This window comes from Coregonus clupeaformis, chromosome 19 (assembly GCF_020615455.1).
Source record: "Coregonus clupeaformis isolate EN_2021a chromosome 19, ASM2061545v1, whole genome shotgun sequence".
Taxonomy (NCBI): domain Eukaryota; kingdom Metazoa; phylum Chordata; class Actinopteri; order Salmoniformes; family Salmonidae; genus Coregonus; species Coregonus clupeaformis.
Genome location: NC_059210.1, coordinates 37,724,488 through 37,751,126, shown reverse-complemented (window position 1 = coordinate 37,751,126; position 26,639 = coordinate 37,724,488). Strand labels below are relative to the sequence as shown.

General features: G+C 42.2%; 2 protein-coding genes across 2 annotated transcripts; both read left to right on the top strand.

The window, feature by feature from the left end:
• The first annotated feature begins 1,770 nt into the window (after positions 1-1,770).
• Positions 1,771-13,761, top strand: slc7a10b (solute carrier family 7 member 10b). Its single transcript, XM_041837903.2, has 11 exons — positions 1,771-2,227; positions 4,870-5,074; positions 5,317-5,468; positions 8,914-9,039; positions 9,368-9,521; positions 10,319-10,442; positions 10,671-10,774; positions 10,952-11,048; positions 11,219-11,368; positions 11,609-11,786; positions 12,050-13,761. The coding sequence occupies exons 1-11, from the start codon at positions 2,056-2,058 to the stop codon at positions 12,172-12,174; spliced, it is 1,587 nt and encodes a 528-aa protein (XP_041693837.1). The 5' UTR covers positions 1,771-2,055; the 3' UTR covers positions 12,175-13,761.
• Positions 13,762-14,230: 469 nt separating this feature from the next.
• On the top strand, positions 14,231-25,893 carry dus2 (dihydrouridine synthase 2). Its single transcript, XM_041836643.2, has 16 exons — positions 14,231-14,331; positions 14,634-14,777; positions 14,914-14,959; positions 15,064-15,155; positions 15,320-15,363; positions 15,754-15,814; positions 15,946-15,993; positions 16,114-16,179; positions 16,347-16,417; positions 17,341-17,427; positions 17,536-17,704; positions 17,995-18,116; positions 18,314-18,457; positions 24,707-24,794; positions 24,923-24,996; positions 25,403-25,893. Exons 1-16 carry the CDS (start codon positions 14,326-14,328, stop codon positions 25,683-25,685), a joined length of 1,545 nt encoding a protein of 514 aa, XP_041692577.1. The 5' UTR covers positions 14,231-14,325; the 3' UTR covers positions 25,686-25,893.
• Positions 25,894-26,639: the final 746 nt, after the last annotated feature.

The window sequence follows — 26,639 nt, the reverse complement described above, 5'->3', positions numbered from 1 at the left end:
GACTATCATTTGTTTTTCAACAGGACAATGACCCAACACACCTCCAGGCTTTGTAAGGGCTATTTTACCAAGAAGGAGAGTGATGGAGTGCTGCATCAGATGACCTGGCCTCCACAATCCCCTGACCTCAACCAAATTGAGATGGTTTGGGATGAGTCGGACCGCAGAGTGAAGGAAAAGCAGCCAACAAGTGCTCAGCATATGTGGGAACTCCTTCAAGACTGTTGGAAAAGCATTTAAGGTGAAGCAGGTTAAGAGAATGCCAAGAGTGTGCATAGCTGTCATAAAGACAAAGGGTGGCTATTTGAAGAATCGCAAATATAAAATATATTTTGATTTGTTGAACACTTTTTTGGTTACTACATGATTCCATATCTGTTATTTCATAGTTTTGATGTCTTCACTATTATTCTACAATGTAGAAAATAGTAAAAACAAAGAAAAACGCTTGAATGAGTAGGTATTCTAAAACTTTTGACCGATTAGAGTATATTTATTTAATTTCAGTGCATCATCTTAACTTTTGACCCAGTGTGATGCTGTGAACGTTTGCACTTCACAATGAGATAATACCCTGCTGGCAGTTAAAAGGCAGTCAGTTGAAGAAGTCTTCTCTTGCTTTGTTCTCACTCCTTCCCTCTGTCCACCATCCAGTTACCCAGAGTGGCTCCTGTGATGTATTGGTTTTCTGCTCGGCTTCCTCCTTTAAGCGTCACAGCACACTGCTGGCAGTGTTCGTCGTTCCTCCCTCCCTGCCTGCACACAAAGCAGCTGGCCGATTTATTGGCCTTCTAACAGGATCAGCTGAATCCAGGCCCTTTATTGCGCCAGTCTGTGGTGTTGGCAAGAGAGGCAGAGAAAAGACCCGGTACGACCGCTCAACTTGACTTCCTAAATTCCACTAGGGTCCTTTAGAGAGGAAGGGAAGCATGAAGGCCTTCTTTTGGGATGCGTGCGCTGGTGGAGCAGAGGCGTGAGCCCTCCTCTCTTTGGGTTTCCTCTCCCGAACGGTTCAAATGTGGTCTCTCTCATCAGTAGGCTGTTCAGAGTTGCAGCAATGTAACATGACAGGCAAATTTTAGATACAAGAGGAAACAGAGGGGCAGAGTTGTGTGAATGGGAATGTATACAACATGAAATGTACACTGAGTAAAGTATTTGCTAAAATATGTTCACAAGTACACTATTATAAAGCAGATACATTATTTTAATTTGTTTAAAAAAATTAAAAAATGTTTTTGCAAAATTCCTGTCATGTTTTGTAATCTATTTATGCTCTTTTTTTTCCCTACAATTGAAAATAGTAATTTTGTTGAAGAGTAGGCTTATTGAGTCAGTTTGAGATCAATTTGTACTGTAGTAATATACAGGCACAGTAGATGGTGTGAATGCTTGTTAAATTCATTATTGGGTTTGCTCTTTCACCCCCTTTGAAATATTGATTATCTGGTCAATAATTTAGTATACTCAATTACTCCAAAATGGAGTACTTATGTTTACTGGGGTCACAGTTTTATAATTGTTTTTAACATTTATGTTTTTATATAAGACTGTTTGCAATTCACAAGATGGAATACCCTATTAATAATAGTTGAGAACATTGATGATGTGGATGTGTGTACTCTGGAAGGGGGGCATGAACACTGAGCAGTCGAGATTATGCACACGGTTTTGTTCAAGATGGGGGGCTTACTCAAGTAGGAGAGTACACCAAACTATGAAGCATGCTACACCAAACTATGAAGCATGCAAGCCTCTGCTAAAAAGCATGCCATCCTATCATGTCTGGTATTGAAACAGAACATTTGGTATAACCAAAGATATTTATGGTGAAACTATGGACTTCGAAGTTCGAGGGGATCTTCGAATGAGTTTCAGTGATTGTACGAAAAGTCCTGCGCAGCGACGCTCAAGTACTTGGTGGGCCATGGCACGAGAGTAGGGTAGTTAGCATTCTACCCTGGACAGCGGCAGATTATTGCGCAAGCGCACCCTATTCAGTGTGCATCAATACTGTGTGTGAGTTCAAGAGAGGGATTCGAGAAAGCCTTTGATATGGTTGCAGACATGGATGGAGAAAAGCGGAAAAGAAGTATCTGCTCACGGCAAGAGCCGTTGGCTGCGCTGAAGATCTTGAAAGATGTGAACAACAAGCGTGACGAAAACCCTGATAGAGTGACTCTGAAAAAAGAAATAGGACTTTTAAGCGCCTGTACCATAATAATAGGTAAGGTTGGTAAAAGTGTATTGCATTTTAGAGACTATTACATAGGGGTGTTTGTTCATTGTTTTATTCGAATGCGCACCTTATAAAATAACTTTGTACATTTGCAATTTACAGCATTTGCCCTTGCTGAATAAAACATTAGTTTCCCAATGATGTATTATATAGGCCTATTATTCAAGTCAATATCCTATATTTAGTCAAAAGTTTGTAATGTTTAGAAATAGGCCCATCTTCTCACCTGTGATGCTAAGAATATAGTACTATTTGAGCTGATCGTGCGGTTACATTACAACATTTTTTGCATTAAATGTCTACCTCAATGCTTACGTGGCCAAAATATATTAAGTCAGTCAAGTAGCACATTGGTTGTCAAGCAGAAGCTAATTTTCTGCTGAAGCAGAAGAAATGGCAGGGACTGCTTTAATAAATCTAATCTGCTTGTTGAAGGGTGCAAATTAAGATATAAACCCAAGTGTCACCTACACAGGGTTGGGGAGTAAGCTAATTTACATGTAATCTGACTACAAAAAATACTACCTGTAATCAGTTACATTACCAGGAAAAAATATTGTAATCAGATTACAGACACTTTTGAAAAACTAGATTACTTATTGGATTACTTTTAAATTCAAATGTTCAGGATGTTTGCAAAAAATACATTATGACACCTTTCTGTTTTCTCAATGACATTCAATTCAGCATTGAAAAAAATGAGCAAGTTTAAGTTTGTTCCACCTGAGCAAGTCTGACCACAAGTCAGAGACCAGTATAATGACACGCCAAATGTGTTAGATGGATCCTCATCAGGTCAAAGTAATCAGATTACATTACTGACTTTGGGTAATCCTAAATTTACGCTGTCATTGATTACAGGTCGTCATTGTAAATATGAATTTGTTCTTAACTGACTTGCCTAGTTAAAGGTAAAAATACATTTAAAAAAGGGTCAATCCCACTATACAGTCTGGAAGACGCATATTTATCATTACTAATAAATTCAATTTTAGGTGGTTTTGGTTTTCAGACTGCTGATAAATATGCTGAAGATTTCAGCATGGTCTGTTGCAATTATTACATATGTTCTGACTTGACTGTTAAAATTAGTTTTAGAGTTACTGTAAAATGGTTATTAAACTGAAAGAATAGGCCTATGTTCTATGCCATTTCTACTGACAGTGATGTTTTTCAATGACATTTACTCACAGCAGGCCCTGACCTACTCTTGTGGCTTTTGATTAGTTACATTAGTGCAGTTGTTTTTTATCAAGATTGGTCCTGGATTAAGACCTCTAAAATAGGAGAAAATGTGAAAATCCCTTTGACTCAGGCTTCTGCCTCCTGGAAGGACTTTCCAACCACAGAATGCTGATTTCTTTTATTTCATCCTTTATTTCGACAGTCATGCTGAGACCAAGGTCTCTTTCACAGATGAGCCCTGTATACACATCAATACACATCAATATACACTACACACATCACTGTACACCATAATATACACAAAGCAAAACACAATCATAGAAAATAGTACACACATTGATGCACCGTTGCATGTGTAGAAGAGAGACACAGTACAGACCACCAACTGTGAGTGGACAAGTTGAACAATCCAGACCAGGAAGTCCATGCTGGCATCCACCCTGTTGTTTCAAAGTTATACATCTTACTCCCAGTTTTAGCATTTCTGACAGGGGCACAAACCTAAATGAAAGCCGGCCGTGTAGAGTCTAGAAATAATGCAGAAGATGAGTTGAATTCAATTCTCGCGGATGGCTCATGCCTGAGCTCGACAGTTAAAGAGTAAATAATTTATGCCCAGTTATGTAATCGAGGTCTGTGCCACTTGGCTGCCTTCTGCTGTGCTACTCTGAGTGCTCTACCCTGAATGTGTTGGTTGGGATACACTTGGTCTGCGTCTAAAATGGCACCCAATTCCATAATGGCACTACTTTTCAATGGGGCCATTTCCCTTGGACATGGTACAGCCATATTGTAACCCAGATCATTGTATTACTTCAATGAGTGTGGTTGATGTTGAAGCAAGCCCCTTGGGTTAGATGGTAGCACTTCCTACTCTGACTGCTTGATCTCCTGCCCAAAGCTCTGTTCACTCACATCAACAGTATGATTGTTCCATTTCTGAGGTCCTCTGTGGACGATGTGTTAACTTGTAATGATTATCAGGGAGGATATTTTTGTCAAGTATATCTGAAAATAGAAAGCCATATCGTTTCAGGGTTGATGTGAGGATAAATCAATGAGGACCCTTTAGCTAGCTCATGGGTAAGTGTATAAACCAGATGATATAATGTCCCTTTTTTCTACACACTGCGATATATCTATTGTTTAGATCTCAATGTATTGTTTAATTACATTTACATTTTAGTCATTTAGCAGACGCTCTTATCCAGAGCGACTTACAGGAGCAATTAGGGTTAAGTGCCTTGCTCAAGGGCACATCGACAGATTTACAAAAACCTTTTAACATACAGTAACTGATTAACACATGATACAGCTTTATAGGATTTTATAATAGTCATATATATATATATATATATATATATACATATTATTTTTTTAAACAATATTTCCATTGCTTGTTTTTGTGTGTATGCATTCTAGTAATACCTTCTCCCTCTCCACAGGGAACATCATAGGTTCTGGAATCTTCATCTCTCCTAAAGGTGTTCTAGAGCACTCAGGTTCAGTGGGTCTAGCACTGATCGTGTGGATACTAGGGGGATGTATAGCTGCCCTGGGCTCCCTCTGCTATGCTGAGCTGGGGGTCACCATCCCCAAGTCAGGGGGGGACTACTCCTACGTCACAGAAATATTTGGAGGCCTTGTTGGGTTGGTACCTCTGTCTCCCACACCTACAGTTTATATCACACCGAATGTGTATAGTTTGCAAGCTTATTATGAAATACGTAACATTAGGTTGGATCAAAGCAGACTACTGTGGGAATACATTTTTAATTGATGCTTCCATGTGCTATCCTCTGAGATCAAATTCACATATTGTTGATGTAGCCTATGCATTACTTTTTACCCCAAATAAAATTATGTTCAATTCTGTTTCTTTCCCATCCTAGGTTCCTTCTACTGTGGAGTGCGGTGCTCATCATGTACCCCACTACCCTGGCTGTCATCGCCCTCACCTTCTCTAACTATGTCCTACAGCCTGTCTTCCCCGACTGTGTCCCTCCCTACATGGCCACACGCTTGCTGTCAACAGTCTGTCTATGTGAGTACTGCACCGTGTGTCTGACTGTGTGTGTGGGTGTGCTATGTTTTATGGGAAGTTTATCTGATGCAACAGAGTAAAATATATCTTACGTAACCATTGCCTCTAAGCCTTTTAAAACTCTCAGAGTGGAGACAGGAATATAAAAAAATGCATGGTGTGTCAAATAGAAAATAGAAGGGGGAGACAGGAGGGGAAGGAGTGAGCAGGAAAGTTAGCGAACAAAGACTGATGAAGAGTGCAGTTTCTAAAGTATGTATAAAATCATCCCAATGGGCAAAATGTGCCATGGGATGTCCTAGTTACGTCATTCTCTGGTTGTAAATTAGTTTTAAGTTCTTTACCAAGGAGACATTTGTTTTTTATATGGTTATAGACATCCTTTTATTGGTCGCTAAAAATACATCTAAAAACATAATTTTACAACCAAGTTGACCATGACGCCACAAAAGACATCCGAATGATGTAATTGCAACCAGTTTTGTGAACCTGAGGGAACGTGGACTTAAATTCAATGTCAAGTACAGTGTCTGTCCCATTCGCTGAACTTAGAGCCAATTTTGTCGCCTGTGATTTGTGTATTGCTTTTCACTGGGTTGCACCCCTCACTCTATCTACAATTTGGACATGCTAGTATTACTAATTACTTGGCACCAAGCTTGAGGGGACCTCCACTGTACCTCCACTGAACCCCATGAAGTAGAGAAGAACACACAAAACCCCCATTGTACCATGATTGAGCTGCGGAAAAGCCAACAAGCCAACAGCATTGTGGCCCATGAGGTGAAACAACAGGTTTTTTAGTGCGATCCCTGCTTTTAGGGGCCATTATTCTCACTTGTTTTTTGGGGGACTGGATGCCAACGATCTGGAGAAAACGTGAGCTTTCTCTCAGCCTCTTCAGGGACCTGCCTGCCTGCCTGTCCTCTCTGGGTTTTGTTCTGTTGCATCGGAAGCGGTTTGTTTTGGGGGCCTTGACACCTACCCTTTGTGTGTAAGAGCCAGGCCACCATGAGAAAGAGAGGCAAGCCAATGACAGTGATGGATGAGGTGAAACAATCATGTCCACCCCTTTGCCTTACCATTTCCCACATTCCGGTCTGCCATGGCAACTGCTAGGCCGCTGCCGCCCCACCAGTACCATGTACCTAGGCGTGAGCCCTGAATGACTGGGAGAGAACATGTCACATTACTGTGCACCTCACGGCTTGGCTGGCATCCCTAATGCCACATTCCGATTGGGCAAGAGCTCCCCTATGTGAGGACAAACATGACTTCTGACTAATCATTGTACAGTGGGGAAAAAAAGTATTTAGTCAGCCACCAATTGTGCAAGTTCTCCCACTTAAAAAGATGAGAGAGGCCTGTAATTCTCATCATAGGTACACGTCAATTATGACAGACAAAATTAGAAAAAAAAATCCAGAAAATCACATTGTAGGATTTTTAATGAATTTATTTGCAAATTATGGTGGAAAATAAGTATTTGGTCACCTACAAACAAGCAAGATTTCTGGCTCTCACAGACCTGTAACTTCTTCTTTAAGAGGCTCCTCTGTCCTCCACTCGTTACCTGTATTAATGGCACCTGTTTGAACTTGTTATCAGTATAAAAGACACCTGTCCACAACCTCAAACAGTCACACTCCAAACTCCACTATGGCCAAGACCAAAGAGCTGTCAAAGGACACCAGAAACAAAATTGTAGACCTGCACCAGGCTGGGGAAGACTGAATCTGCAATAGGTAAGCAGCTTGGTTTGAAGAAATCAACTGTGGGGAGCAATTATTAGGAAATGGAAGACATACAAGACCACTGATAATCTCCCTCGATCTGGGGCTCCACGCAAGATCTCACCCCGTGGGGTCAAAATGATCACAAGAACGGTGAGCAAAAATCCCAGAACCACACGGGGGAACCTAGTGAATGACCTGCAGAGAGCTGGGACCAAAGTAACAAAGCCTACCATCAGTAAAACACTACGCCGCCAGGGACTCAAATCCTGCAGTGCTAGACGTGTCCCCCTGCTTAAGCCAGTACATGTCCAGGCCCGTCTGAAGTTTGCTAGAGTGCATTTGGATGATCCAGAAGAGGATTGGGAGAATGTCATATGGTCAGATGAAACCAAAATATAACTTTTTGGTAAAAACTCAACTCGTCATGTTTGGAGGACAAAGAATGCTGAGTTGCATCCAAAGAACACCATACCTACTGTGAAGCATGGGGGTGGAAACATCATGCTTTGGGGCTGTTTTTCTGCAATGGGACCAGGACGACTGATCCGTGTAAAGGAAAGAATGAATGGGGCCATGTATCGTGAGATTTTGAGTGAAAACCTCCTTCCATCAGCAAGGGCATTGAAGATGAAACATGGCTGGGTCTTTCAGCATGACAATGATCCCAAACACACCGCCCGGGCAACGAAGGAGTGGCTTCGTAAGAAGCATTTCAAGGTCCTGGAGTGGCCTAGCCAGTCTCCAGATCTCAACCCCCATAGAAAATCTTTGGAGGGAGTTGAAAGTCTGTGTTGCCCAGCGACAGCCCCAAAACATCACTGCTCTAGAGGAGATCTGCATGGAGGAATGGGCCAAAATACCAGCAACAGTGTGTGAAAACCTTGTGAAGACTTACATAAAACGTTTGACCTGTGTCATTGCCAACGAAGGGTATATAACAAAGTATTGAGAAACTTTTGTTATTGACCAAATACTTATTTTCCACCATAATTTGCAAATAAATTCATTAAAAATCCTACAATGTGATTTTCTGGATTTTTTTCCCTCATTTTGTCTGTCATAGTTGACATGTACCTATGATGAAAATTACAGGCCTCTCTCATCTTTTTAAATGGGAGAACTTGCACAATTGGTGGCTGACTAAATACTTTTTTCCCCCACTGTATGTAACTTGCTTAGGCTACTATACCTGGGTTTAAATAGTGTTTCGTTTTTCTCAGTTAAATGCTTGCCTTAAAGTAACTGTCCAGTGTTTCCAGATTTCTATGAAATATGACCTATAATTAATTTCAATATGAGTGCAATAGTTTTCTTTCCAAATGTGTATTTATTAAGTATGTTAAAAAGCAGCTTTTCTGTGTTGGAATGGTGTGGGCGTACCCCAATAACAGAATGGTGTGGCCGTATACCGATCATAAAAAATATGAATGCTAGTAGACTGCTGATTGGCTAGCTCATCCTCCTAAGGAGGATGACATCATCCTCTATGAGGAAATAGCAAGCATTTTTGAGATACAAGCTTGAGGTGGGTTTTTTAAAGTGTTTTTTCTCCAATTTTGCTTTGGCCACAAATACGAGTATAGGACGAGTCAACAACATTATTTGGGTATAAGTTAACAGAATATTAAGTTTTAAAAGTCAGATTTTCACTGGACAGTTACTTTAAAGTATTTGTGCGTGTGTGTGCATGCGTTTGTCTGTGTCTGCAGTGTTCCTGACCTGGGTGAACTGTTCCAGTGTGCGTATGGCCACCAGGATCCAGGATGTTTTCACGGTGGGGAAGCTGGCGGCCCTGGGTCTCATCATAGTTGTCGGCTTGGTGCAGATCTGCAAGGGTGAGACACACACACACTCACCCTCTCTCTAGAATGGTTTTCATTATAGCAATCCTGGGTCATGCAAGACGTTTTGCAACTAAAAACTAAGGTTTCTTATTTAGCAAGTTCAGATAGTACGTCCCCGTTTCAGACTGCTTTCTTCGTTTTTGTGCCTACTGAACATGACCCAGGTGCCGAAGGTCAATAGCACCTTAAACAAACTAATAGGACGTTGCGCGTCTGTGATATTTACCCATGTAAGATGTTTTTAATGATCAAAGAGAATATCATGCTATTTCCCTAAAACAACCCCAAAGACATTGATGGTGAATTGGTACTTCTCCAGGTAACTACGAGGGACTGACGCCTCAGGTGGCCTTTGAGTTCAGCATGACGCCCTCGGTTGGGCAGATCGCTCTGGCTTTCCTCCAGGCCTCATTCGCCTTCAGTGGATGGAACTTCCTGAACTATGTCACAGAGGAAGTGGTTGAACCACGACGGTGAGCATCTGGTTCACCGAACATTATTTTCCTTTGCGTTCTATTCTATTCTATTTTAATTAATCAATCCGATGCTGTGTACTGTATATGCAGTCTGGCTGTGAATGCATGAAAGCAAGCATTGTGGAGTGATGCACAGTATGTTGGGATGTTATGGTAGTATATCAATGAAAGAAAAGTGATATAGTTCAATTTTACATTCTATAGAGTTATATTTTGCATATCAGCTGCCTTCTTATTTTCCCAACAATGCAAGATTTATGAGACTGTGTGTTGATTGCATGGTTTGTACAGTATACAGTGTAGATTACCTCATCAATGGTTTGTGTACCGCGTGGATGACCTCATCAGTAGTTTGTGTACCGCGTGGATGACTTCATCAGTAGTTTGTGTACCGTGTGGATGACCTCATCGATAGTTTGTGTACCATGTGGATGACCTCATCGGTAGTTTGTATACCTTGTGGATGACCTCATCGGTAGTTTGTCTACCGTTGGATGACCTCATCGGTAGTTTGTGTACCGTTGGATGACCTCATCGGTAGTTTGTGTACCGTGTGGATGACCTCATCAGTAGTTTGTGTACCGTGTGGATGACCTCATCGGTAGTTTGTGTACCGTGTGGATGACCTCATCGGTAGTTTGTGTACCGTGTGGATGACCTCATCGGTAGTTTGTGTACCATGTGGTTGACCTCATCGGTAGTTTGTGTACCGTGTGGATGACCTCATCAGTAGTTTGTGTACCGTGTGGATGACCTCATCAGTAGTTTGTGTTTTGTATGGATTACCTCATCAGGAACCTACCTCGTGCCATTTACATCTCTATCCCATTGGTGACCTTTGTGTACACGCTCACCAACATCGCCTACTTCTCCGCCATGTCACCCGAGGAGCTGCTCTCATCCAACGCTGTGGCCGTCGTGAGTAACGCTGTTGGCTTTGCTTTGTAACATGACAGAAACCTCCTGGCGTACTGGTACTTTAATGGTGTCATTATTTGATTCATTGACCTTTAATATATGTTCAACTCAATGCATGTTCACATAGAGATGCCCTTTAATCATTTTCGAAAAAATACTTGCTGTACATCAAGAGTTATCCCTGGCTTGTATTGAGTCCTAAATGTAAACCTTCTTGTTCTGCTGCAGACATTTGGAGAGAAGCTCCTGGGGATGTTCTCTGTCATTATGCCCATCTCTGTAGCCTTGTCTACGTTTGGAGGCATCAACGGCTACCTCTTCACATCTTCTAGGTGAGGGGGTCAACCCTGGGGAAGATGTCCTCTAGGCTGGCTGTGATTCAATTCACAAGGATACTGCTTTTGGATTGAGACACAGCCATAGAAACGGAGGCGTGTGCATGATTTTTAAGTAAATTAAATTATTGTACATGGGTCTATAAGCCCTCTATGTTTTATTTGTCTTTCTAGATTGTGTTTCTCTGGGGCCAGAGAGGGACATCTACCCAGCCTGCTGGCCATGATCCACTTTAAGAACTGCACCCCCATCCCTGCTCTCCTCTGCTGCGTAAGACTGCCTAACACTACTACGTCTTTACTGTATGTTTTTTTCTCAAACAACACTCAGTGGCCAACATGCAGGTCCTATACCCCTCTACCTTATGTCTTCAATAATGGCCCCTCTCTCTCTCTCTCTCTCTCTCTCTCTCTCTCTCTCTCTCTCTCTCTGACTTTCAGTGTACTGCCACCATTGTAATCCTGTGTATAGGAGAGACACACAACCTGATCAACTATGTGTCCTTCATCAACTACCTCTCCTATGGAGTCACCATCGCAGGCCTGCTCTACTACCGATGGAAGAAGCCCAAACTTTACAGACCAATTAAGGTATTATTAATCCAGGCATGGTTCAATCATGGCCCCTCTCAGATAAATGATTGACCCAGTAATTGACAAATAAGAGGAAACTACAGAAACACAGTGAACCTGTTCTCATCAACTGTTGAAAACAGAGTAGAAGCAGCTATTTTCCTCTGTCCTCCCCACTAGGGTGATTAATTGGAAGGTGAGATGTCATGTGACACTCTTCGTTATAAAAACAAATCTGTTCTCATCCCTCCTCATCAGGTAAACCTACTTGTCCCTATCACCTACCTGATGTTCTGGGCCCTGTTACTGGGCTTCAGCCTGTACTCTGAGCCTGTAGTGTGTGGTGTTGGGCTGGTCATCATGCTCACTGGTGTACCAGTCTACTTCCTGGGGGTGCACTGGAAAGCCAAGCCAAAGTGTATCTATGACTTCATCGGTGAGTGTCCTCTTGAGTCCTGCAAATACATGTTTGTCTTAGTAATCCTGGCCTCTTTCTTTGCCCCCCAAAATATCTGAATTTCTGAATTCAACCACATATATTTAATGGTATTCAAACTCCCTAAATCCTACATATAACAAGTGATAAATCATTCTTTATTTAAGTAGACCCAGATACATGGCATTTAAAAGGAATACTTCGTTAGTGGTCTGGTCAGACACTTTTTTGTGATGCTAAACGTGGGACCTGTTTTCTCACAGAGTCAGCGACCTATGTGGCACAGAGGCTGTGTTTCGTGGTCTTCCCCCAGTTCGACCCCATCGAGATCAGTCCGATCGAAGAATGGCCCGACAAATCTTCCGACACTCTATCTGGGAAGTCTTAAACTCTTTTTGCCTTCTGAAGTCTTTTTCTTTTTGTATATTCCGTCACTGTATGAGTACAGACACGGTCCGTTCCTTTTAGTGGAGCCCCTTGTCTGGTGTCTGGTCACCTGAGACTCATATCCATTTCTTTACAGCTAAGTGGAATTGCCTGCGTTTTGATGCATGGGCCACTTGCAAATTTGTATTATTTTGTTTTTGTACTAAGTCGTCAAGTACAACAAGCTAATGCCAACAGTATCACATTTTGAAACAGACTTCATATGCCCTAAGGAAGTATTTGAGCCTTTTCTGTAACTTTTCAACATTGGCAGTATTTTTGGTTTTAATTGATCTAAGATTGACTGTGTATCATTGTGCCTTATAGGGGAAATTGTGTACCTTATTAACAAAAATGTATCTTACCTATTATTGTAATTTGGATTTTGCTTTGCTTTGGGTGTTCCTTATGAGAATTTGAAAAGCACTGTGGTCTTCCATATTCTGCTTCTTGCCAGTTGTTAATTTGCCACATGACATGATTTCCTCAGATTTGTGAACATATTCAGAACTATCTGAACAAAGACCTCAGAGACTTTGACTGGAATCCTTTGGAAATTAATCTCTTTAGCCAACAGCAGCCAACAACAAAGGTGTTCTGATTATATACTGCTGAATGATAGATGGTTGTAGTTGATAGTTGAGGGTCACTACGTTTTTACAGTACTTAGTTTGTTTAACTCTTGCCATTACCTTTTACACTACTGATTATATGTCATATACTATAAATACACACAACTGTAAAGTTCACAGCTGACTTAATGACCCAAACTCCAATTTACACCAGCGTTATATGGAAGTAAAACTGCTCACACTGCTCACAAAATGCTTGCTGCACTTTTCTAATGCTTGTTTCTAAACTAAGATTCTAATATCAAGTTAACTTATTTTATTTTTTATTCTCTACCACACTTAAAACTAAATGTTGTGCTGGTAACCTGACCAAAATATACAAAAGGCCTTTGCTTTTCCAGTGGAGCACTGTACTGCCATTTCATTTCTCTTCCCCAAACAGAACTCTTTAACTGCTATTGTGTTCTTCAAATGGCCAGGCCCTTGACTGTTACTGTAAAAAGAAACTCATGATATGTTGTATTTCTTTTGAAATGAACATACATTTTAAGTAGCCTAGATTGATAGATATATACTGTATTGTACTAGATAGATGGATACTGTACTTGAAACCACACATTACTCAAGGAACATATTTCATTCCAATAACCAGATAATGATGTAGGATTAGGATATAAATATGTAGTTTGTTAGTACAATATGAGTCTGAGTTGTCTCTCCAACAGCTGCCATGATCATTAAGCCAGTCAGGTAAAACACAGTGCTTATGCAAGTTTTATTACTACTTTATATCCATCTTAGTTCAGATTTCTAGAGCATATGAAGAGATTTTACACTGTAAATTATTTGTAAAGCATCAGGTGTTTACAATGGGTTCTCTACTTGGAATGTTAACTGGAATGTATTTTAGTGCACTTTTTTGTAAATGAGAAAATAACAATAATACCACAATAAATCAAATACCTTTTGGAAATGAATGACTTCATGCTTTGTCTGCTTTGTTTCATTGCCATCATCATTTACCATAATGTTGCACACACTATAAAGTATTCAACTGTTTAAATGTGCCAATAATGTACCGGTAACTGCCAGCCAGAGAGAAAGATTTAAAAAAGTATTTATATGTGGCTTTAAAAAATGTTTTATTTTTTTATTTTACCTTTATTTAACTAGGCAAGTCAGTTAAGAACAAATTCTTATTTACAATGACGGCCTACACCGGCCAAACCCGGACGACGGTGGGCCAATTGTGCGCCGCCCTATGGGACTCCCAATCACGGCCGGTTGTGAAAAATATTATAGCTTATAATGTGTTTTAGGTTCACCTGGTTTACACAGCTGGTACAGTCAGGTATGCAGCACACAACACACCAATGACTACTATGTTTTGAACAGCATTACTCTTAGTGGATTTGTCTGTTCTATGCAGTGTATTTCTATACCAAATCGGCGAGGTTTGATGATGCAAGGTTTCAAACAGGAAGTAGAGTCAACGCGTTTCAGAGCATTACATGAAGACCACTTTAATGTACTTTCTGTAAATGACGGTGAGTTATTTTGATTATGTGTGTCCTCCAATTATATGACCAGCATTACGTTATATCTGCCACTTAGCTACACGTTTCTCTGGTTGCACACAAGCGAACAGCGACACCAAACATGTTTGTCAACGCAGCTAAATTGTCTTTGGCTAAAGCAATGCTGTTATTAACACAGATTCGTATAGCATTACACCCACCATTCGTTGTTGATTCCTTCATATAACCTAACCTCTTCACCAAGAAGAGACTAAGGACATGGACAGCTTGTTCTCATAGCGTTGCCTGTTTTCTGTTTCCATTTGAACCAGGCGAATAAAGAAAATATGACGGCCAATACAGTGGGTAGACTGTGCTTCCGCAATGTAAATGCACTGGCTCCTATGGTGCGCGTTGGCACCTTACCAATGAGACTGCTGTCCCTGGATTATGGTGCTGATATTGTGTACTCTGAGGTAAATCTGTCAATGGAGGAGGTGTGCTTCATTATATGCATTTTATGGCTTTGGGGCAATTGACTGTCAACCTATCTGGTGAAACTGTTGTCTTTGATTACTGTGTTCAATCCATTTAAAAAAAAATGTTTTGTAGGAGCTGATTGACATCAAAATGGCACAGTGTCAGAGAGTTGTCAATGGTAGGTTTGTCTCACCTACCCTACTACAGTCCTTTGATTACCGTTGTTGCAATAACTGTCACTGTGAGATGCTAGTGTGTGTGTGTGTCGTGTGTGATTTGCAGAGGTCTTGGAGACTGTGGATTTCGTGGCTCCTGATGAGAGAGTGATGTTCAGGACCTGCGAAAAGGAGAAAGACCATGTTGTCTTCCAGATGGTAGGCTACACACGAGAGCCTTCACTGTCTGCAATGTTTCATTAGAGTAATTGGGAGGGGGTGCTATTGAAGTCAATATTTTACATAGACAGGACTCATGTCCTTATTTATTAAACATGTCAATGATGGGACCAACACGACTGTGCCTCTTACTGTATCTACAGGGAACTGCGGACCCAGACAGAGCACTAATTGTGGCGCGACTAGTGTGAGTCTTGAACACTGTCTTTCTGTTGTCCATCTATTCTTTCTGTTTCATTTCCACTGGTATATAGGAAGAACATGTAAGCATATTTTGTCAGCAACTGAGGTGTAGGTTGAGAGGCACTACAATCTGTTCTACCTAGGTTTGCAAAATTTCAGGAACTTTCAATAAATTCCCTGGTTTTCCCGAAATCCCGGTTGGAGATTCCCGGATTCAGGAGGGAATAAGCAGGAAATCCTGAGGCCTCCAACCGGGATTTCGGGAAAACCAGGGAATTTATTGAAAGTTCCTGGAATTTTGCAACCCTAGTTCTACCTCACAAGTAAAAAGGAAAGCCTTATTGCCACTTGGCACCTGCTTTTTTTAAAATATATTCCTCTTTGTAATGTGTAGGGAGAATGATGTGGCTGCCATCGATGTGAACATGGGCTGTCCTAAGGAATACTCTACTAAGGTGGGCTATGAGTGACACAGTCAGCAACCAACAAACAGTCAATGAATGGTCAGTCAGTTCAGACCTAATATAATGTTCACACTGAGGTGACTGTCTGCTGAGGTCACCTCGCTTCTCTGTATCTCCTGCAGGGTGGGATGGGAGCTGCTCTGCTCTCAGACCCCGACAAAATCGAAGCGGTGAGTAGTCAATCTTCGCCCCCCCCACAAATGATCAGTAAGCTCAATCTAATTGAATAATTGAATAGAGCACTGTAGACAAATAAAAAAACAAAATTTCATTCATCTCTCTTTTTCTAGATTCTTAGAACACTTGTGAAAGGAGTGTCCAAACCAGTGACGTGTAAAATCAGAATATTGGCCACAGTAAGTTTTAAAAGGACAATGCCTTTTCTACAGCAATTAGATAGGTGTTATGTGTTTTGAGCCAAATTCATTAGTCTTTTGACCTCACTTGTTAAAGATTACATCCGCCATTAAAATTGTACTTGTGAGGCAGACTGACTGACCCCTGTGTTTATGTGTGTGTTCAGGTGGAAGATACTCTTAGTCTGGTTAAGAGAATTGAGAACACAGGTGTGGCAGCTATTGCTGTCCATGGCAGGTAAAGTCCTGTTCTTATCATCCATATATACACTACATGACCAAAAGTATGTGGACACCTGCTTGTCGAACATCTCATTCCAAAATCATGGGCATTAATATGGAGTTGGTCCCCCCTTTGCTGCTATAACCGCCTCCACTCTTCTGGGAAGGCTTTCCACTAGATGTTGGAACGTTCGTCCGTCAGACTGCCAGATGGTGAAGTGTGATTCATCGCTCCAGAGAACGCATTTCCACTGCTCCAGAGTCCAATGGCTGCAAGCTTAACATCACTCCAGCTGACGCTTGGCATGGCACATGGTGATCTTAGGCTTGTGTGCGGCTGCTTGACCATGAAGCTCCCAACGAACAGTTCTTGTGCTGATGCTTCCAGAAGCTGTTTGGAAATCTGTAGTGAGTGTTGCAGCCAATGACAGACGATTTTTACGCGCTTCAGCACGCGGCGGTCCCGTTCTGTGAGCTTGTGTGACCTACCACTTTGCGGCAGAGCCGTTGTTGCTTCTAGATGTTTTCACTTCACAATAACAGAACTTATAGGTGACCGGGGCAGCTCTAGCAGGGCAGAAATTTGACGAACTGACTTGTTGGAAAGGTGGCATCCTATGACGGTGCCAAGTTGAAAGTCACTGAGCTCTTCAGTAAGGCCATTCTACTGCCAATGTTTGTCTATGGCGATTGCATGGCTGTGTGCTCGATTTGATACACCTGTCAGCAACGGATGTGGCTGAAATGGCCGAATCCACTCATTTGATGGGGTGTCCACATACTATTCTATATATATTGTATTTTGCATTCATCTGATTTTAGATGCTTGATTTTGTGTAAATCAACTGATTTATAGAGACCCAACTCTTTCTGTGGCTCATTTTCTTTTCTTTGGTTTTGCATATCCAAATTAATTTTTGACTGCCTCTACTTCCTCAGGTTAAAAGATGAAAGACCAAGACACCCTGTTCACTGTGACTTCATCCAGGCTATAGCTGAGGCGGTGTCCATTCCTGTCATTGCTAAGTGAGTCGCTCTGTCTCTCTCAAACGTGTTGTGAACACGGAGATAAATCAATGATTCATCTCTACGGTTGTGACTAACTGTCCTTGCCACTTACTGTGTCTTGTTTAGCGGAGGTTCTCTGGACCGGGTCAAAGCCCACGCTGACATCGAGGACTTCCGGAAGGCCACCGGGGCGTCCTCGGTGATGGTTGCCAGGGCAGCTATGTGGAACCCCTCAGTGTTCCGCAGTCAGGGACTGCTGTCTGTGGAGGAGGTCATGGAGGAGTACCTCAAATACGTGAGTCCACCGCCCTACGTCCACCTTACCTCACTCTGCAGGAGACCTACTGTTTTAAAACGCCAAACTCAACTATCACTGTCATATTGTAGATTGACATATTGTGGTATGACATAGGAAAGTTACCTAGGTAATCCAAGGCTTGTCTTTTGATCTGATAATGACGCAATCTCAAACTACAGGGACATAAATCAGAGATGACTTGCTATATGGCAACTTTACCAAGCATATGATAAATTGTGTCATGTTAGAAGCCAATTAAGAAATGTAGGTGCTTTTTGTATTTGTAGGCCATCCGCTACGACAACCATGCCTTCAACACCAAGTACTGCCTCTGTCAGATGCTGAGGGATAAGGTGGAGTCTCCACTGGGGAAGCAACTCAAATCTGCCCAAACCAACGAAGAGATCTGGTACATGTCTTTTGAATCATGATGTCAGAGAACTTGAACTGTGAATTCCAGTATTCTAGTTAATTTCCTAGTAAATGTAGTTATATTTCATATATTATTCTTTTAGTGAACCTTTTTGGTAATAAGTACTCAAACATTGTAGTATTGGTACTCAAGTTTGATGTTTGGGTATTTAACTGTACACCTGTGTTTTCCAGTGAGGGATATGGGCTGCAGGAATACTATAAGAAGACCCAGGCAGAACTACAAGCCAGAAGGGAAGCCATCCAAACCAACCACAATCACCCTGACCACCCTGTTCTAGATGGTGATGTCACCACAATGCGTGTCAAATTTGAACGGTTCGTTCTAAGTCCATTCGGAACTCCTCTTCCACATCTCTCATCAGGTTACAGCAGCACTACCCTCAGTCTGGTGGATGATGTTTAAGGCATACAGTGAGGGAAAAAAGGATTTGATCCCCTGCTGATTTTGTACGTTTGCCCACTGACAAAGAAATGATCAGTCTATAATTTTAATGGTAGGTTTATTTGAACAGTGAGAGACAGAATAACAACAAAAAAATCCAGAACAACGCATGTCAAAAATTTTATACATTGATTTGCATTTTAATGAGGGAAATAAGTATTTGACCCCCTCTCAATCAGAAAGATTTCTGGCTCCCAGGTGTCTTTTGTACAGATAACGAGTTGAGATTAGGAGCACACTCTTAAAGGGAGTGCTCCTAATCTCAGTTTGTTACCTGTATAAAAGACACCTGTCCACAGAAGCAATCAGATTCCAAACTCTCCACCATGGCCAAGACCAAAGAGCTCTCCAAGGATGTCAGGGACAAGATTGTAGACCTACACAAGGCTGGAATGGGCTACAAGACCATCGCCAAGCAGCTTGGTGAGAAGGTGACAACAGTTGGTGTGATTATTCGCAAATGGAAGAAACACACGACTGTCAATCTCTCTCGGCCTGGGGCTCCATGCAAGACTCCATGCAGGGCGTTGAAAATGGGTCGTGGATGGGTATTCCAGCATGACAATGACCCAAAACACATGGCCAAGGCAACAAAGGAGTGGCTCAAGAAGTAGCACATTAAGGTCCTGGAGTGGCCTAGCCAGTCTCCAGACCTTAATCCCATAGAAAATCTGTGTAAGGAGCTGAAGGTTCGAGTTGCCAAACATCAGCCTCGAAACCTTAATGACTTGGAGAAGATCTTCAAAGAGGAGTGGGACAAAATCCCTCCTGAGATGTGTGCAAACCTAGTAGCCAACTACAAGAAACGTCTGACCTCTGTGATTGCCAACAAGGGTTTTGCCACCAAGTACTAAGTCATGTTTTGCAGAGGGGTCAAATACTTATTTCCCTCATTAAAATGCAAATCAATTTATAACATTTTTGCATGTGTTTTTCTGGATTTTTTTGTTGTTATTCTGTCTCTCACTGTTCAAATATCTCACTGATCATGTCTTTGTCAGTGGGCAAACGTACAAAATCAGCAGGGGATCAAATACTTTTTTCCCTCACTGTATGGGATAGATATTAAAGCTACAATATGTAACTTTTTGGGCGACCTGACCAAGTTCGCATAGAAATGTAATTTATAGATCTGTTATTCTCATTGAATCAAATCCATTTTTATTTGCCACATGCGCCGAATACAGTGAAATGCTTACTTACAAGCCCTTAACCAACAATGCAGTTTAAGAAAAATAAGTGTTAAGTAAAAAATAATTAAAGAGCAGCAGTAAAATAAAATAACAGTAGGGAGGCTATATACAGGGGTTACTGGTACAGAGTCAATGTGCAGGGGCACAGGTTAGTCGAGGTAATTGAGGTAATATGTACACGTGGGTAGAGTTAAAGTGACTATGCATCGATAATAAACAGAGAGTAGCAGCAGCGTAAAAGATCTGGGTAGCTGTGATTAGCTGTTCAGGAGTCATATGGCTTGGGGGTAGAAGCTGTTAAGAAGCCTTTTGGACATAGACTTGGCACTCTGGTATCGCTTGCCGTGTGGTAGCAGAAAGAACAGTCTATGTCTAGGGTGGCTGGAGTCTTTGACAATTTTTAGGGCCTTCCTCTGACACCGCCTGGTATAGAGGTCCTGGATGGCAGGAAGCTTGGCCCCAGTGATATACTGGGCCGTACGTACTACCCTCTGTAGTGCCTTGCGGTCGGAGGCCAAGCAGTTGCCATACCAGGCAGTGATGCAACCAGTCAGGATGCTCTCGATGGTGCAGCTGTAGAACTTTTTGAGGATCTGAGGACCCATGCCTCAGTCTCCTGAGGGGGAATAGGCTTTGTCGTGCCCTCTTCACGACTGTCTTGGTGTGTTTGGACCATGATAGTTTGTTGGTGATGTGGATACCAAGGAACTTGAAGCTCTCAACCTGTTCCACTACAGCCCTGTGGATGAGAATGGGGGTGTGCTCAGTCCTCTTTTTTTTCCTGTAGTCCACAATCATCTCCTTTGTCTTGATCACGTTGAGGGGGAGGTTGTTATCCTGGCACCACACGGCCAGGTCTCTGACCTCCTCCCTATAGGCTGTCTCATCGTTGTTGGTGATCAGGCCTACCACTGTTGTGTTATCAGCAAACATAATGATGGTGTTGGAGTCGTGCCTGGCCATGCAGAGTACAGGAGGGGACTTAGCATACACCCCTGAGGGGCCCCCGTGTTGAGGATCAGCATGGCAGATGTGTTGTTACCTACCCTTACCACCAGGGGACGGCCCGTCAGGAAGTCCAGGATCCAGTTGCAGAGGGAGGTGTTTAGTCCCAGAGTCCTTAGCTTAGTGATGAGCTTTGAGGGCACTATGGTGTTGAACGCTGAGCTGTAGTCAATGAATAGCATTCTCACGTAGGTGTTCCTCTTGTCCAGGTGGGAAAGGGCAGTGTGGAGTGCAATAGAGATTGCATCATCTGTGGATCTGTTGGGGCGGTATGCAAATTGGAGTGGGTCTAGGGTTTCAGGGATAGTGGGACTATGGTTTCAGGGATAATGGTGTTGATGTGAGCCATGACCAGCCTTTCAAAGCACTTCATGGCTACAGACGTGAGTGCTACGGGTCGGTAGTCATTTAAGCAGGTTATCTTTGTGTTCTTGGGCACAGGGACTATGGTGGTCTGCTTGAAACATGTTGGTATTACAGACTCAGTCAGGGATATGTTGAAAATGTCAGTGAAGACACTTGCCAGTTGGTCAGCGCATGCTCGGAGTACGCGTCCTGGCCATCCGTCTGGCCCTGCGGTCTTGTGAATGTTGACCTGCTTAAAAGTCTTACTCACATTGGCTACAGAGAGCGTGCTCACATAGTCATCCGGAACAGCTGATGCTCTCATGCATGCTTCAGTGTTGCTTGCCTCGAAGCAAGCATAGAAGTGATTTAGCTCATCTGGTAGTCTCGTGTCACTAAGCAGCTCGCGGCTGTGCTTCCCTTTATAGTCTGTAATAGTTTGAAAACCCTTCCACATCTGACGAGCATCGGAGCCGGTGTAGTACGATTCAATCTTAGTCCTGTATTGACGCTTTGCCTGTTTGATGGTTCGTCGGAGGGCATCCGGGTTAGAGTCCCGCTCCTTGAAAGTGGCAGCTCTCGTGGTCCTCTGTAGCTCAATTGGTAGAGCATGGCGCTTGTAACGCCAGGGTAGTGGGTTCGATCCCCGGGACCACCCATACGTAAAAATGTATGCACACATGACTGTAAATCGCTTTGGATAAAAGCGTCTGCTAAATGGCTTATTATTATTATTATTATTATTACCCTTTAGCTCAGTGCGGATGTTGCCTGTAATCCATGGCTTCTGGTTGGGGTATGTACAGTGGGGAGAACAAGTATTTGATACGCTGCCGATTTTGCAGGTTTTCCTACTTACAAAGCATGTAGAGGTCTGTAATTTTTATCATATGTACACTTCAACTGTGAGAGACAGAATCTAAAACAAAAATCCAGAAAATCACATTGTATGATTTTTAAGAAATGTATTAGCATTTTATTGCATGACATAAGTATTTGATCACCTACCAACCAGTAAGAATTCTGGCTCTCACAGACCTGTTAGTTTTTCTTTAAGAAGTCCTCCTGTTCTCCACTCATTACCTGTATTAACTGCACCTGTTTGAACTCGTTACCTGTATAAAAGACACCTGTCCACACACTCAATCAAACAGACTCCAACCTCTCCACAATGGCCAAGACAAGAGAGCTGTGTAAGGACATCAGGGATAAAATTGTAGACCTGCACAAGGCTGGGATGGGCTACAGGACAATAGGCAAGCAGCTGGTGAGAAGGCAACAACTGTTGGCGCAATTATTAGAAAATGGAAGAAGTTCAAGATGACGGTCAATCACCCTCGGTCTGGGGCTCCATGCAAGATCTCACCTCGTGGGGCATCAATGATCATGAGGAAGGTGAGGGATCAGCCCAGAACTACACGGCAGGACCTGGTCAATGACCTGAAGAGAGCTGGGACCACAGTCTCAAAGAAAACCATTAGTAACACACTACGCCGTCATGGATTAAAATCCTGCAGCGCACGCAAGGTCCCCCTGCTCAAGCCAGCGCATGTCCAGGCCCGTCTGAAGTTTGCCAATGACCATCTGGATGATCCAGAGGAGGAATGGGAGAAGGCCATGTGGTCTGATAAGACAAAAACAGAGCTTTTTGGTCTAAACTCCACTCGCCATGTTTGGAGGAAGAAGAAGGATGAGTACAACCCCAAGAACACCATCCCAACCGTGAAGCATGGAGGTGGAAACATCATTCTTTGGGGATGCTTTTCTGCAAAGGGGACAGGACGACTGCACCGTATTGAGGGGAGGATGGATGGGGCCATGTATCGCGAGATCTTGGCCAACAACCTCCTTCCCTCAGTAAGAGCATTGAAGATGGGTCGTGGCTTGGTCTTCCAGCATGACAACGACCCGAAACACACAGCCAGGGCAACTAAGGAGTGGCTCCGTAAGAAGCATCTCAAGGTCCTGGAGTGGCCTAGCCAGTCTCCAGACCTGAACCCAATAGAACATCTTTGGAGGGAGCTGAAAGTCCGTATTGCCCAGCGACAGCCCCGAAACCTGAAGGATCTGGAGAAGGTCTGTATGGAGGAGTGGGCCAAAATCCCTGCTGCAGTGTGTGCAAACCTGGTCAAGACCTACAGGAAATGTATGATCTCTGTAATTGCAAACAAAGGTTTCTGTACCAAATATGAAGTTCTGCTTTTCTGATGTATCAAATACTTATGTCATGCAATAAAATGCAAATTAATTACTTAAAAATCATACAATGTGATTTTCTGGATTTAAAAAAAATTACAGACCTCTACATGCTTTGTAAGTAGGAAAACCTGCAAAATCGGCAGTGTATCAAATACTTGTTCTCCCCACTGTACATACGGTCATAGTGGGGACGACGTCATCGATGCACTTATTGATGAAGTCAGTGACTGGAACATATTCCAGTCTGTGCTAGCAAAACAGTCCTGTAGCTTAGAATCTGCGTCATCTGACCACTTCCTTATTAAGCGAGTCACTGGTGCTTATAAGCAGGAATCAGGAGGATAGAATTATGGTCAGATTTGCCAAATGGAGGGCGAGGGAGAGCTTTGTATGCGTCTCTGTGTGTGGAGTAAAGGTGGTCTAGAATTTTTTTTCCTCTGGTTGCACATTTAACATGCTGGTAGAAATGAGGTAGAACCGATGTAAGTTTCCCTGCATTAAAGTCCCCGGCCACTAGGCGTGCTGCCTCTGGATGAGCGTTTTCCTGTTTGCTTATGGCCTTAAACAGCTCATTGAGTGCAGTCTTAGTGCCAGCATCGGTTTGTGGTGGTAAATGGACAGCTACCAAAAATATAGATGAAAACTCTCTTGGTAAATAGTGTGGTCTACAGCTTATCATGAGATACTCAACCTCAGGTGAGCAAAACCTTGAGACTTCCTTAATATTAGATTTCGTGCACCAACTGTTGTTTACAAATATACACAAACCGCCACCACTTGTCTTACCGGAGTCAGCTGTTCTATCCTGCCGATGTAGCGTATATATCCCGCCAGCTGTATGTTATCCATGTTGTTGTTTAGCCTCGACTCGGTGAAACATAAGATATTACAGTTTTAAATTTCCTGTTGGTAGGATATCCTTGATCGTAGGTCGTCCATTTTGTTTTACAATGATTGTACGTTGGCTAATAGGAGTGATGGAAGAGGCAATAGGACTGATGAAAGCAATTCTAAGAAGCAGTAGATCTGTTCTATGTGCACTATTTTTATGCTTCCCGTTCTTAAGTTTAGTTTTTGCATCTTTTACTGTCAGTTTTGTACACCAGCTTCAAACAGCAGAATTTAGATGGTACAATGATTCTCTACACGATGACTACTTGTTTTGTCACAAAACTATTAGAATTTCAGCAACCAGGAAACGGTGGAACGATTTCTGCATAGTGCACTTTTAAGACCATTGTTTTATGTCTAGTAAGTCACTAGTTGAGTTGTGTAGGCAGGTAGTGGGAGGTCCTGTAATTTATGACTGTGAATATTACATATTGCGCATATTATTATGACTGTACATATATTGATGGGAGTGTGATATTTGTGTGTCAGGAGGGAGTACCCTGGAGAGTTCAGCCCTAAGATGTTCCTGCTGGAATGGAGCCGCAAGGAGAACTTGGAGCAACCACGTTATGAGACGGTAAAATGACCACTTTAGATTAACAATGTTCTTTTAACATACAAGTTCTCAAAACCAGAATGCATTTATGTGTAGTGTGCCTATGTGCATTGATTTCTAACTAAATGCATTGTGTATGATGTTTTCAGGTACAGCGCTCTCAAGACCGGGCGTTCCAATCCATAGTAACGATGACAGGGAAAAAGTACAGATCCACTCTGTGGTGAGTTATTAGTGAAAGTGTTAGACATTTTAATTGTTAGTCATTTAGCATACGCTCTTATCCAGAGCGACTTAAAGTTAGTGCATTCACCTTAAGATAGCTAGGTGGGACAACTACATATCACAGTTAATAGCTAGGTTTCCATCTAATTGGCGACAGATTCTCATACGAATATGCAAGATTCCGCATAAAATCAATATGCGCATTTTCAAGTGCGAGTGTTAGTTCACAAAAGGCTTAATTCGTTGTATTTATATTTGTGACCAAGTTAAACCCTGGGAATGTAAAGCTTGATAACACTGTTATAACACTTAATAATGTTTAAAAGCAGTGTTATTTACTTATACAAATGCTAAATTACACTGTATTCACACATAATAACACGTTCTCTTTTATATCCATGCAGGGAGAAGTCAAAGAAATATGCAGAGCAGGCTTCTGCTATAGTATGTCTACGTGTCCTAGGACTACCAGAGGGGCGGGCGGGTGAAGAGTACTCTGGGTTGGTGGGCAAGAGGAAGAGGGAGGAGAAGAGCAACAAGACGCCAGACGAGGAGGACGCCACTGCATACTCTGGAGCCAGGAAAAGATACCTGTCTGAAAACCCAGAAGAGCAACAGGTAGCCGCGGAAGGCAACAGGTCACCAACTATTCCAAATGGTGTACAGCACAAGACAAGCAGAGCCTGACTACTGCACCGTGTAACAACTGTGTAAAATGACTGCTTTATAACCGCAATAAGACAGCATGCACCTTTTATATTAAATGGTGGCTGGTTTGCAGCAGGGGTCAGCTCTTACCATGGGGAGTGATTGATACAGTAGCGGCCATATTATTGTGAGATTGAGACATTGCAACAAGAGTAGCCTACAGTGAGTGTCTGAGATATTCTGACAGCCCCCATAGTCAAACATACATCAGCATAAGGCGTTCAATGCTGTTTATTTTTTCTCCTGGATTATTTTGTTTAGGGACAACAAGCCTGTTGGGTGTTGGTTTGCAGAAAGCATGCTCTGCATGGGATTATTAAATGGGCATTTGTTTTTGTTTTTGATCAACCAAACTGGTAATCGGATTAGTTTCCGAAGAAACGGGTACAAATGGGTAATGACAGTATGTCAGGCTACTTGAAATCACACATTTTGCTTACTCTTGCAATATTGAACGTTTTCTTCTGTAAAGTCACAATGGAAAACCACTTATCAACTTTCTGCACTACTCATATTGACCAGCAGTGTATGTACAGTGTAATGAAATCTGCCAGAGGAGGGCAGTACTGTATAATGAGTTAATTTTCTCAGACAGTATTTATTGCACCATTGTCTCACATGGTACCATACAAAATTAGGAAAACTTGCCTTTGATCTGTTTTCATCCTAAATGAATTGGTTGTTGCTCTTTAACTGTTACAAAATAAACGTTTCTGTTGATTGTGTACCTTGAGAGTTGGCTGCTATTTAATCAATAATTGTTTCTTTGTTTTTAATTTAACAGTTTGATTCTAATTATCTTTAAGTATCCAGAGACACTGCCTTGCCAGGTGACTTGATATTCTAATAATTGTGAAGTAGCCTGTACAGCACCCTCTCTCACCAGCTACTGTACGCAGGCTGATGCCTGTGGTGGATTTAGCTGACGTCATG